The following is a 13,672-nucleotide window of genomic DNA, read 5'->3' on the forward strand; positions in this document are numbered from 1 at the left end:
AGAAAAAAGTTATGCCTTTGTAACGGCTCTTTCATTTCTATTATTATTATTATTATTATTATTATTATTATTATTATTATTATTATTATTATTATTATTATTATTATCATTATTATTATTATTATTATTAGCTAAGCTACAACCCTAGTTGGAAAAGCAGGAGGCTGAAAGCCCAAAGGCTCCAACAGGGAAAAATAGCCTAGTGAGGAAAGGAAACAAGGAAATAATAAAAAAAAACATTATTATTATTATTATTATTATTATTATTATTATTATTGTTATTATTATTATTATTATTATTATTATTATTATTATTATTATTATTATTATTATTATTGTATCTTAAACGTTAGTAAGAGTAGCTTGTATTCGATTCTCGCCTTTACAGCGCTGCTTCCCTAATGCTCTTGAAATTATTGTCTTTACTCTCAGTTGATGTGTACTATCCCATGATAGGTGTATCACTTGAACAATGAGGTAGTATTTTTACTGTGAAAGCCAATATAGATTAACCACATTAGAAAATACTTAAAATACCCTTAATCCATTCCACCCCTCAAAATGTCACCCCATATTCTTGTTTCATGTTATTAAATGAGGAAAAAAAATTCTAAATAACAAATTTTGCATAAAAACTAGAGAAGGAATATGTAAAGATATAAAGAAAATTAATACAGTGTACGAGGATGCTGGGGGAGGTAGAGGAAATTGTTGCAGGAGGACCAGTGCTCGTCTTTTGTTATCACTACTTAACACTAAATACGTAACCCTAAACTTAAATGCTACTTCCTAATTGTTTGTTCTTATCTTTCTTATTTTATTTTCTATTTTTCTTTGCTTATCTTAATTTTTATAACTATCTTCTCTAATTATTGTCTCTTTCACCAAATTTCATCACTTTTCATAAACAGATGTTTGGAGCCTTGAAATTATCTACCACCTTTGGCTGGCATTATATCCTTGAGAGTCTTTCTGCTTCAAAATTGAGCAGATCACAGATGTTGAACATTTATGCGTCATATCCAAGTCCTTCATATGTGCACCTTCTTCATGTTTTTTTTAATCATTTCCCATTTCAAGTCTATGGACATCATCCTCCTCCTCTCTCCAGTCACAAGCACTTAGATCCTCAGGAGTCTAACTTCAACCTCACAACCTCCCTCCTGACATTAGTAAATTCCAGTTATCTAAATTGTTCCACCAGTTTTATAACCGAACCTTTTCTTTCATGTATGGATATCTTCCTAACCATGCCTTCCTTAGTGACCCTTACTGCTCACCATAACGTCAGTCTTAGCCACTTTTACCCTCAAACCACACCTTTCCAAAGTCTCCTGCTACTCTAAAACCCTTCTCTAATTCTTTCTCATTTTCAGTGATATCACCAAATCATCTGCATATAGCAACTACCAATACTTTTCATTTCTGATCTCTTCAATTAACACAACCATAACCAGCACGATTAAAAAACAGGTTTAATGCTGACCCCTGGCGTAATCCAACACTAACTTCAAAGGTTTATGTTTCCCCAACCGTTGTTATTAATTTTGTCCTTGTTCTTTTGTACATCTCTATTATTCTAAACAACTTTTCCGAGACTTTACTCTCCCTCTAGCACAGAAACACAACTTCTCTTGTTATTCTGTCATAAGCCTTTGCTAGATCTACAAAAGCACAGAAGAGCTTCTGGTTTCTCTCAACCCTCTTTTCCTGTAGCTGCCTTACAATAAAGATAGCATTTACAGTCCCTTCCCACTCGAATCCATATAGCTGTTTCCCAATCTTTACAATCTCTCATCTAGTACCCTCTAAAAAAAAACTTTCAAACCATACTCTGTTAGTTTAATTCCCCTGTAGTTACCACATTCCATGATATCACCTTTCAGCTTACATATAAATGTCACTAGACTCTCCTCCCAGTCTTTAGGCATTATTTCCCCTTCCCATATTGCTCTTGATAATTCTAGCATCCATTCTTCCCCCTCTTCAGCTGGTATCTTGATCATTTCTATTTGAAACCGATGGACCTTGTGCTTTACCATTTTTTTTTTTTACTTAATGTCTGCTTCACTTCTGTATTTTGCATCTCCATCACTGGCTTCTACACCCTTTGTGCTTCTCCCAGCTCCTCTCTCTTAGTTTCTGTACTCAATAGTTGTTCACAATATTCTCTCCATCTCCTCTTAATGTCTTCATCCCAATGCAATATATTTCCACCTCTATCCTTGATAACTCACAGTTGGCCCAAAACCTGTCTCTGCCTTTTTCTGAAGTTTGAAATCTTATAGATATAATTTTCTCCTTCCTTTATCTCTAGCCTTCCAATCAATTGCTCTATCACTTTTCCAATAGCTATATCTACTTTGCTCCTCAAATATTTTTCCTATTTGCTGTACCGTTCATCTGCACCCTGTGCATGCCTTACTTTCCAACAGTCCTTTAATGCCTTTGATTTTCTTTTAACTGACTCTCGTACCTCTCTCTCCCACCACCACTTTTCTTTTTTCAACATACCAAATCCACTGGTGTTTCTCACTAGTTCCCATGTTTCCTCTACCAACATTTCTTTCATATCTGCATAGATATTTTCCACAGTTACTTTGTCCAATCACTAAGTTCAACCTTTCCAGTCGTCTCTCTCTTACAAGTTCCAAAATTACTTCCCCTTTTTCCTATGGTCAAAACCTTAATTTCAGACATTTTTTTCCTGGATTTTCCACATATTTAATAATCCATCACTACCTGTCTATGTTGTTGTTTAACATACATTTCATCACATTGTTTATGGCTCCACTTTCATAGGTTATCAGTTGTTTATTCAACTTGTGAAATCAGGTGATCATACATATTAATTCAAAACTCTGAGCCATCTCTAATATATACTCCCCATCTTCATTTTTAATTCCAAACACATGGCCTCTATATACCTCCTCATATTCATCCCTTCTCTTCCCCACTCTGCCATTCATGTCTGCTCCTATGATTAGCTTCTCGTTCTCTTTTAATGTTCTAATTGCTGCCTAAAACTTTTGTCTAAATAATTCATTTTATTGTTCTTCACATCTCATCTAAAGGACACATGCTGAAATTATATTTACTATCTGATCCCTTATTGTCATTTGAATCTTTAAAAGTCTATCCTTTATTCTCTTTACTTTACTACTTTTTCATTCCAGTTATGATCTATTAAGACTCCAACTCTGTTTTTCGCTCTTGTGACCCACTGTAATAGAGCTTATATCCCTAGTTCCACTTCTTTTCCATCTTGTCTTCTGTACACACAGGATATCTATCCTCTCCATCACATCCACTGCCTCCCTCAATCTTCTGTTTAAATACTTTCATTACAAGTACCTGCTCTGATCTTTAATTCTGTAACTTATTTGGCCCCAGTTATGAACCCTGTGTTACCGCTCATCCATTTATCACACCAGCAGGGGGATCCTAACACATTGCTTATAGGGGATGTCCTAGCTGCATCCATATATCTACAAGCATCACTCATGGTTAACCCTTTTACCCCCAGCCTATTTGGAACTTTCCAAACCTTTACCCCCAGTTGTTATTTTTTTTCAAGCACATTTTGCAATATAATTTATTTAAATTGCTCTAACAGCCTTAATTTTCATCATAGAGAGGTCAGGTTTGTCTCATTCTCTTGGAAAATGCCTGAAGTTTCTGAAAAAAATTATCAAAAATATGCAAGGTACGTCCATGGGGGTAAAGGGATGGGTTTTATGAAACGTACCAGTACGTCCTTTAGGGGTAAAAGGGTTAATAATTTGGATGAGGAAAAACCGATTGCATGTCTTTTCAGTCATTGGTGATGGGCCTAACTTTTTAATAAATAGTCCAACTGCAAGGCAGCTGTTTTTAATTATTGGCAGTGTATCTAGCAAAGCAGCAGCTGTCCTTTTAGTCGTTTTCTACAATACGTAGCACACATGGTGGTTATATTCTTGCTCACCTACCACTCCTTTCCAGAAAAATTTCCCCAGAAATCGAAGTAACTGAACTACTGTATCCCTTTTTTAAGTAAACCTTTAAGTCCTTCCTCTGACTAGAATCTAACTCAGTGTGTGATTTTGTCGCACATTTACTCAATTGGTTAAACCAATGCTTAGCTTAGATAATTGGAAATTACTCAAGACCGACAGGACAACTGCTTGCTTTAAATTAGCATTTCAAATATGTTTGAAAGTACATAGGTTACAGTTAACTTTTTTTATAAGCTTTCTATAGAAAGTTGTAGAAAATGCATCGAGGCAACTCAAGTGCTAATAAAGAAATGTCAAAACTGTTGTAATGGGATAAGGACTGAAAATCTCACACACTGGAATAGTTACATTGAAAATTGCAGAGGATAGTAAAACACTAATATATCAACATTCCATTTTATCGTTGCAGTTTCTTGGATTGACATATGTAAGCTTCATTCCAAATTATATACAGCAGTGTGAAACACTTTTTTTAAAAGTATAAAAAAACAAGATAAGGTAAAAAATACATATAAGTGAAGATAATTATGGACCAATATAAAAATTAAGGATACCTGAAATATCCTGAAATTACACTTCTTGCATGTTATAATCATTATCAAATATCTCAATTTTGTTGTCCTAATTATGTAACAAGTCTATGAAGCATAATCTAAAGTATCAATGAAAAAAAAAAAGTAATATAGTGAATTATTTGATGACCAATGAAGAAAACTGCTTTTCAAATAGTATAAGGTAACATATCATAGCACTGTATGGCAGATTCAGTAATGCTAATAATTTTTTCACTTGCATAGTACAATATTGCCAAAACTTTAAACCAAGGTAAAGAAGTCTCCAGTAACAAATTTTTGAAGTTAAAATAAAGAAAAAATATTTTGTTTAAGATATTCAGAAGGAAAAATTACATTTTAATAAATGTAGGAAAATAGAGATGTAAATGCACAATCTAGAGAGAAGAGGTGGAAAAAACCGCTTACATATTATATTAACCAAAGAATGTCTTACCAACCACCTTTCTTCTTACTTTTACCACCGCTCTTCTTTTTCAAGTTTCTACGGATACCAGCAGATTCTGGCTGAGGACTTGGTGCGGCCTGAGCTGTCTTATAAGTTCCGGCTGTCTTTGTGATGTCACTGAAAGAAGATGAACTTTGAAAAATGCAGATACTATAATTCATTGTGGAATGATCTTCCTAATTGGGTAGTTGAATCGGTGAAACTTCAAAAGTTCAAACTTGCAGCAAATGTTTTTATGTTGAACAGGCTTACATAAGTCTTTTTATAGTTTACATATGAGATATCTGTTTTAATGTTCTTAATGTTTTTAAAATATCTTATTTCAATTGTTCATTACTTTTTATATCGTTTATTTATTTCCTTATTTCCTTTACTTTCTGGGCTATTTTTCCCTGTTGGAGCCATTGGGCTTATAGCATCTTGCTTTTCCAACTAGGATTGTTGCTTAGCTAGTAGTAATAACAATAATAATTAGCCTCAAACTTGACCTTTTATTTTCCAGTAATTTTTGTAGCTTATAAATTGTGCTTTTGAGGAATTTTTGTAAAAATCAAATAGAATTTCTAAACTACCCCAGACGCTCCAAAAAAAAACTGTAGGTGATACGTTTTATGAAGATAAAAAAAATGCCTTTCTATGACCCATTATATTTCGGTACTATATAAGCATTTGCTATATTGTACTGATGGAAAACGAGAAAAGAACAGAAATTACTGGACACTCATTACTTGATGTTAACGAGAGAGAGAGAGAGAGAGAGAGAGAGAGAGAGAGAGAGAGAGAGAGAGAGAGAGAATATAAATGTATTTATATGTCAAAGTGATAACCAATAATAACAGCTATAAACTAACCGTATGAAAATGCATGATAAAAAATACTGTAATATATGATTACTGATAAGAAAAGATTCTAATTTTTGCTCTCTCTCCCAACGAAATAAAGTAGGATTTTTAGAATTTGATTGCTATTATTTTACCATAAGCTTGAATAATTTTATTCTAGATAAAATATATTTTAGATTGAAAATAATGAAGTTAAAATCACAGTAGTATAAAATTCCTGATAATCTAGTAACTAGAGCCACTCATCTCACAAACACACTGAAAAGGGAAAAATAATCCAGCGTGGAGTTGTGATTATAACGTGGAAGGGAAATCCGTCCAGGACAGCAAAAAAGGAGTAGAGCGGCCCAGCTTCTCAGAGGCATGAATGTGTTCTCCAGCCATGGAATTGTCTGGTAACCATCTATGGTTGCCAGTTATGCATTTTTTCTTTCTGGTTGCAGCAAAACAACTTAGGAGCAAACCCATATACAGTAAATGACTCGGAAGTTTTGTATCGACTTAGGAATGTACATTATTTATAAATAGGTGCTCATCATGTATGGACCACATACAGTATCATGAAAAGTGCACCACAGAGTGTAACACAATTCTCTATAGAATCCTTTTGACTCACAGCTTCAGTGGTATTTGCATTTCAACAATATTCAATTAAATCTCTTGCAGATAACTGTTCAACTTCTTTAAATCTATAGCTTTGTATTTCTACTTCTTGTTTAAGAACAAATCATAGAAGTCAGTCTTGTAAGTCCAGGAACTTAACCCAGTGGTCCAGTTAAGCTACACATTAATAGTAATAACATCAACAATGGGAAACTTCAGAAAATTTATTGCTCTATCTTAGACACCAGTCACAAAGAGGATAGAAATTAATATTTTTTATCTTTATTATACTTATACCCTGTCTATGGACAAACATTCAACTCGAGCAAAGGCCACATAGTTCTTGATATTAACATGTTAAAAAAGAAAGCGAGATACTTACAACTTATCTGCAGCTTCACTTGAAACACCCTGTGTGCCCTTCATGACTTCCTTGGCACGACGGTCCTTCTTCTTGCGATATCCTTTACGCTGCCACTTAGGTAACCAGCGCTCAGGGTCAGGTGTTATATTAGGATTATAGTCCTTAGGGAGTCTTGGCTTTCTCTTCTTCTTCTTACTTTTTGTTTTCTTAACATCAGCAGGAGTCCTGTAAAAGTTATGGCTCAACAGTTAACTTTATCTACGGCTTATGAAAAAGTTTTTCTAAAATAAATAAATTTTCCTGTAATGTGAATAGAGTAAATATCTTCAAAATACACACGTAACTACAGAAAGTACTTAATTTTTCAAAACAAACTATGAAAAAAATTTATAGTTGATACTTAAGCTTGATAAATACAGTATGTTGAAAATTACATTTTAGTAAAAACCAGTAACTGTACTTTACTCTAATAAACAATTCTGAAATGGGTATGTCACTTATCTACTTTGATTTTAATAAAAACTTCCTAATAAACTGTTTCCTAGTATAGGTCCAGGGTACTTCTGAGTGCAAAACCATTAATTTGATAAGCAAGAGAAGAACATGGGATATTCTTAAGTCTAGTTCTATATTTACGTTGTCATGGGATTTGGAGCCATTAAGCACATAACATGTAACAAATACTTATATGAAAAGGGCAAGTTTGGAAGTAATTTCCATTTTTCCTAACTATGCAAATCTGAGCTCTTACCACAGAGACTCACCCTAAAATGGGTGGAAGTCCAAATTATAAATTTTATGGGTGAATGTAGATAGAAATCTCTCTCTCTCTCTCTCTCTCTCTCTCTCTCTCTCTCTCTCTCTCTCTCTCTCTCTCTCTCTCTCTCTATAGATATATATAAAAAAATAGTTAGAATTCATATAATATATCTTATTTGATAACTCCTATTTGGAAGGGTAAAAGTGTCTTGCTTTAGAAAACTATTTAAATATATCATAAAAAGATATTATATACATTCAATCTTACTCGCTCTTTTTTATTTTAGTAAGAAATCAAAATGATAATTTTCCATGCCTTCAAAATGAAAAGTCTCGTGGTGAGGAAGGGACTTTCCACTGCATCTACAATAATAATTAGTAACCCCGCCTCTGCATTATGTTTAAAACTTTAACTTTTTGCCAATTTTTATATATAACTTTTTGAGATATGTATCAGTGAATTTTCATGAATAATTTCCTAAATTGGTACCAAATGATCAACTTGTACAGTTTTGCCCAACCCTACATCATTAATTGGTACCAAGAAACTCTGTGTCAAGCCCATTTTTGGTGCTCCCTATACACGTAACAAACATGAAAAAGCACATGCAAGCTATCATTCTATAGGAACCACATACCTACATGTCTCCGGATGAAGTACAGTACAAGTGCTGTACACTTCTGTTACGGATTGGCAGGGCTGTTCTTCATGAATTCATTGAGAAATCCCTCAAAATAAATTTCACCTAAAATTACTAATTATTACAAGTATTATAAAAGTAATTTACTTACACAGCACTCTTGGGAGAGGCAGGAGAAGAGGGTGAAGCTTCTCCACGTCCTTGGTGCAATTTCTTGAAGTATCGTTGACCAAGAGAGGCTTCTAAAGCTTCAACATCAAGATCGGGTGCAATGCTGTTCACAGGAGGCAATTCACGAGATAATGACTGAGCAGCAGTGACATCATACTGAAAAAAAAATAGTTTCACTAGGCTTATGTATGTATGTATGTATGTATGTATAAATGTATGTATGTATGTATATAAGTATGTATGTATATATATATATATATATATATATATATATATATATATATATATATATATATATATATATATATATATATATATATATATATATATATATTATATATATTATATATATATATATATACATATATATATATATATATATATATATATATATATATATATATATATATATATATATATATATATATATATATATATATATATATACAGTGAACCCTCGTTTATCGCGGTAGATAGATTCAAGACGCGGGCGCGATAGGTGAAAATCCGCGAAGTAGTGACAGCATATTTACCTATTTATTTAACATGTATATTCGGACTTTTAAAACTTTCCCTTGTACGTAGTACTGTTAACAAACCACCCTTTAATGTACAGAACACTTAATGCATGTACTACAGCACCCTAAACTAAAACAGGCATAAATATTAAAGGCGATTTTATATCATGCGTTTCCTAAACACCTAAAAAGCACGATAAAAAATGGCAACTAATGTTTTGTTTACGTTCATCTCTGATCATAATGAAGAAAAAAACTCATTTAGTGTACACATATATGTATAGGTTAGTTTTTGCATCGATTATATTGATTATACAGTACTGTATGTTGATTTTTTTATTACCAATGTTTTAGTTTACGTATTTTTCTTAGGACTTCCAAATGAAATCTTTTTCTTTATGACGCCGCTTGAAACGACGGCGTGTACGCTCAGTAAACAACCACGCTCAGAACAAACAAGGCATTTAACACGCATGATGATAGTGATAAATAATGATACAGTACATACAGTATTTACAGTATAAGCATTTACAAAATATGTTACCTTACAAATATAAATTATACAGTACTTGTACGTAGCAAAGCAGGAAAACAATTTGAGAGAGAGAGAGAGAGAGAGAGAGAGAGAGAGAGAGAGAGAGAGAGAGAGAGAGAGAGAGAGAGAGAGAGAGAGAGAGAGATTGTTTTACGTACGTAAATGTAAATTTTAAACAAAATAAATATGATAGGTTACAACATGTAGACTTTTAAAACCTTCCCTTTAACTTAATGCATACAGTACGTACATTACTAAACTATAAAACAGGTTAAAGTAAAAAATAAAGATTGTTACTGTACTCACCACGAAAGAAGTTCAAGAAAAACTTGAATGACGATGGCGATGAATTTGCTGCACAGTAGAAATGATGATGATGAAGCTGATGATGTGTTCTACTGTGCAGTCAATGATAGTATTTTACGTCTCTTCAGACGGAGGTGTCTTTTCCTGGGACACCTCTTCAACTTCTTCCTGGGAAACTTCTTCAATTTCTTCCGAAGGCGTACTAGCAGGAGGAACTGGCTCTTTTTTGCGAGGCTGGAAGAACATTGTGATCGGAAGTTGTTGCCGCTGCTTCTTTTTTCGATCCAAGAGCATCCTGTAGGGAGTCATGATGTCATCGACCTTATTTGAGAATTGCATCGAGCGAACCATATCCTCGTCCCACTCTTGTAACATTTCTTTCGCCTCCTTCATATGGTTGCAGAACTTGGCAAGCCGTTCTAATGTTAAGCCCGTTTCTTCGACATTTTCTTGGGTCTCTTCCTGGGTACCCTCACTCTCTTCCTCACTTGCCGATTTCGTCAGGTCTTCGAGGTCTGCGTCAGTTAGGGGCTGGGAATGGCAGTCCAACAACTCGTCGACGTCTTCAGTCGTCATGTCGCCAAACCCGTCACCTCCAATTATGGCAGCCAACTGCACAGATTTCCGTATTGCAGTGTTGGATTTCCGACGGAGTAAATCCCTTGTCGTCATAAACAATATCGGGCCACAGCTTCTTCCAGCTCGCATTCACGGTTGCAGGTTTCATCTCTTGAAGTGCCTTTTGAATATTCTGCAGGCACGTGGCTATGGTGTACTGCCGCCAGTACGCCTTCAAGTTGAAATCTTCATCCTCGTCATCTTGGGCAGCATCCACACACGCAACGAGGTCCGCCAAGGTATTCTTCGTGTAGAGGGCCTTGAACGCCCTGATAACCCCCTGGTCCATCGGTTGAATTAATGACGTGGTGTTGGGTGGCAGGAACTCAACCTGAACGCCCTCACGCGACAGGGTCAGTTGCGTGTCCACCAGCGTTATCCATAAGGAGAAGGATCTTGAATGGCAAGCCCTTCTCTAAGAGATATTCATGGACTTGCGGGATGAAACACTGGTGGAACCAGTTGGAGGTCAGCATCTTCGTAATCCATGCTTTTTGATTATGCATCCAGTACACGGGAAGGAGATTCTTATTTTTATTTTTCAAAGCGCGAGGATTTTTCGACTTATAAATAAGCCCCGGCTTTAACAAAAATCCAGCAGCATTGCCACACATCACGAGGGTAACGCGATCCTTGAATGCCTTAAAGCCAGAGGCTTTGGCTTCCTCTTTGAACAGGAAAGTTCGCGACGGCATTCTCTTCCAAAACAAGCCGGTTTCATCCATATTAAACACTTGTTCCGGCTTGTATCCACCTTCAGCGATAATGTTCTTGAAAGTCTGGTTCACGTAAGTTTCAGCAGCGGCAGTGTCAGCGGAAGCAGACTCCCCATGCAGGGAAACGCTTTTCAGGGCGAAGCGTTTCTGAAACTTCGCGAACCATCCTTTGCTTGCGGAAAAACGTTTCTGAGGCTGGGAATCAGTGGATGTCCCTGGTTGAGGATCATCTGCATCATCATCATCTTCAGCATGGTTGCCGTCGTCGTCTTTAGGTTCCTTTGCAGCAAAATTCTCATATAAGCTCAAAGCCTTTGTTTGGATGGTGTTCGTATCCAACGCTTTGTTCTTCTTCCGGCAGTCGGCAATCCACACAGCTAAAGCACCTTCCATGCGTACGATCGTTTTATTACGCGTTGTAACGACTCGCTTCGCTGATCTGCTAAAGGTGATTGCAGCAGTCTTTCTAATGTTCGCCTCGTCCTTTTTGATATAGCGAACGGTGGATTCGTTGATGCCAAAATGGCGGCCGGCGGCCGCGTAACTTCTACCATCTTTTAACATGTCGAGAAGCGTAACCTTCTCAGCTATCGTCATCATCCTTCGGTGGCGTTTAGGCTCACTACCAGCCTTACTAGAAGCAGAACGCTTGGGAGGCATTGTACAGTAGGATTTAACAGAAAGTTCAACAAAAAGTTCAACTTAAAACAGTCGCACACAGCACAGATTAAACTTCACAAACTTAAGAACGTCTACTCAGCAATACGCGGAAAGAGAAAATGAACGATCCAGCCCCGCGAGAACTTTGATGCTGCGGGTAGAAGATGCGGGCAAAACACCAATCACAGGCTAGCTAACAAAACTTGAGTTTTGATTCGTCATCTATCAGCGCTTGAACCAATCACAACCCGTCTTACAGTACTATGATGCGTTGGTTACTCATAGAAGATGCCCCGCGCATAATGAACGTACGTAGATTAAGTACAATACCGTAATAATAATAAATAATGATAATAATACTGTACAGTAATAATAATAATAATAATGATAATAATAATAACAATAATAATTTTATTAACAACAACAACAATAATAATAATAACAATAATAATAAAAATTTACGTACGCTATTTTACGCCTCTCTCTCTCTCTCTCTCTCTCTCTCTCTATCTCTCTCTCTCTCTCTCTCTCTCTCTCTCTCTCTCTCTCGTACGCTTACAGTATTCGAAATGTGATTTTTGCAACAAAGAATATTATTGGATGCAGTACTGTACTACGTACGTATACATACAAAAGATTCATGGAAAAGAAGCACATCCATTACAGTACACACCATTCTAATATGGTATGACTGCATCTGATTTGCGTTTCATGTTCGATTTAATTTTACTACGTACTGAATTATCGTATGATCACATTCTCTTTTCGTGTTTTATTTCTTTCTGTGCTGAATTATATATCATATGTAATGCAATGAACAATCAGTAAGAGCAGATATTACTAATTACAGTATTAATGGAATTACAGGTAACAAAATATCGTATTTGGTTGTCTTCAGATTTCGCGGTATTTTCGAATTTTCCGGAAAATCCGCGATATGTATATATATATGGGTTATGGGAAAACCCCGCGAAGTGGTGAATCCGCGATTGTCGAACCGCGAAGTAGCGAGGGTTCACTGTATATATATATATATATATATATATATATATATATATATATATATCTGTCTCTTTCTGGCAAATAGGGAAGATTTTGGGAGATAATTTGAAGGGAAAAATGTATGAAACAGGAGAGGAGGCATTTTTCTTCTTATTCCACCAAGATATCGTTAAGTTGGCACTTCCACTTAACAGCTCGTTCTACTATTCAAGAGGTAAGATTCAAGGAAATAATGCTTATGTACTATACCTGCGCATAGGCTGTAATCAATTGAGCAAGAGTATTAACATCTTTTGGGTTTATTTTTCTCAACTCCAACAGAGATGCAGCTGCTGTCGGGGCATCGCCTCCTCGTATGTGGAAATCAGCAGCATGACGCCACAACTCTGCTAATTGAACTGAAGATGTCTGTGAATGGTAGAAATATTTGCATATGAGTAACCTTTCCATCAAAGGACCCTTTCTTTATATTTTTGCAAGTGGAATATCTCATATTGAAGTAGAGTAACATTGTAACTTACGGATACCAATGTAACAATCTTTTCAACTTAGCTATATTACTATGTCACTTTTCTTATGTGAAAATTTCAGGATAAAGTTCTTAAATGGAAAGTTAACAAGAAAATAGCATACAGTAAAGGCTAGAAACTAGGCTATGGGGAATAACTATGGTCAATTTTTCTTAGTGAGGCAGATTTGCACCGACTCGCTGCGGTGCCCTTTTAACTCGGAAAAGTTTCCTGATCGCTGATTGGTTAGAATTATCTTGTCCAACCAATCAGCAATCAGGAAACTTTTCCGAGCTAATAGGGCACTGCTGCGAGTCGGTGCAATTCTGCCTCGCTAAAAAAAATTGACTATAGTAGCTATGGGGTACTGGGAAAATGGAAAAGCTTAGGCTATAACACTGGTCCCTCTT

General features: G+C 35.6%; 1 protein-coding gene across 1 annotated transcript in view; it reads right to left on the reverse strand.

Moving 5' to 3' along the window:
* Window positions 1-4,380: 4,380 nt before the first annotated feature.
* The window catches only part of Srp72 (signal recognition particle 72), a 41,118-nt gene continuing 31,826 nt past the window's right edge, over window positions 4,381-13,672 (reverse strand). Inside the window, exons 9-12 of the mRNA XM_068382901.1 lie at window positions 13,003-13,161; window positions 8,379-8,554; window positions 6,846-7,052; window positions 4,381-5,135 (exon numbers count right to left, since the gene is read on the reverse strand). Coding sequence (XP_068239002.1) covers window positions 5,003-5,135; window positions 6,846-7,052; window positions 8,379-8,554; window positions 13,003-13,161 — 675 coding nt within the window. The 3' untranslated portion in view covers window positions 4,381-5,002. The remainder of the gene's footprint in view (window positions 5,136-6,845; window positions 7,053-8,378; window positions 8,555-13,002; window positions 13,162-13,672) is intronic.

Source organism: Palaemon carinicauda, chromosome 11, assembly GCF_036898095.1.
Source record: "Palaemon carinicauda isolate YSFRI2023 chromosome 11, ASM3689809v2, whole genome shotgun sequence".
Lineage (NCBI taxonomy): Eukaryota > Metazoa > Arthropoda > Malacostraca > Decapoda > Palaemonidae > Palaemon > Palaemon carinicauda.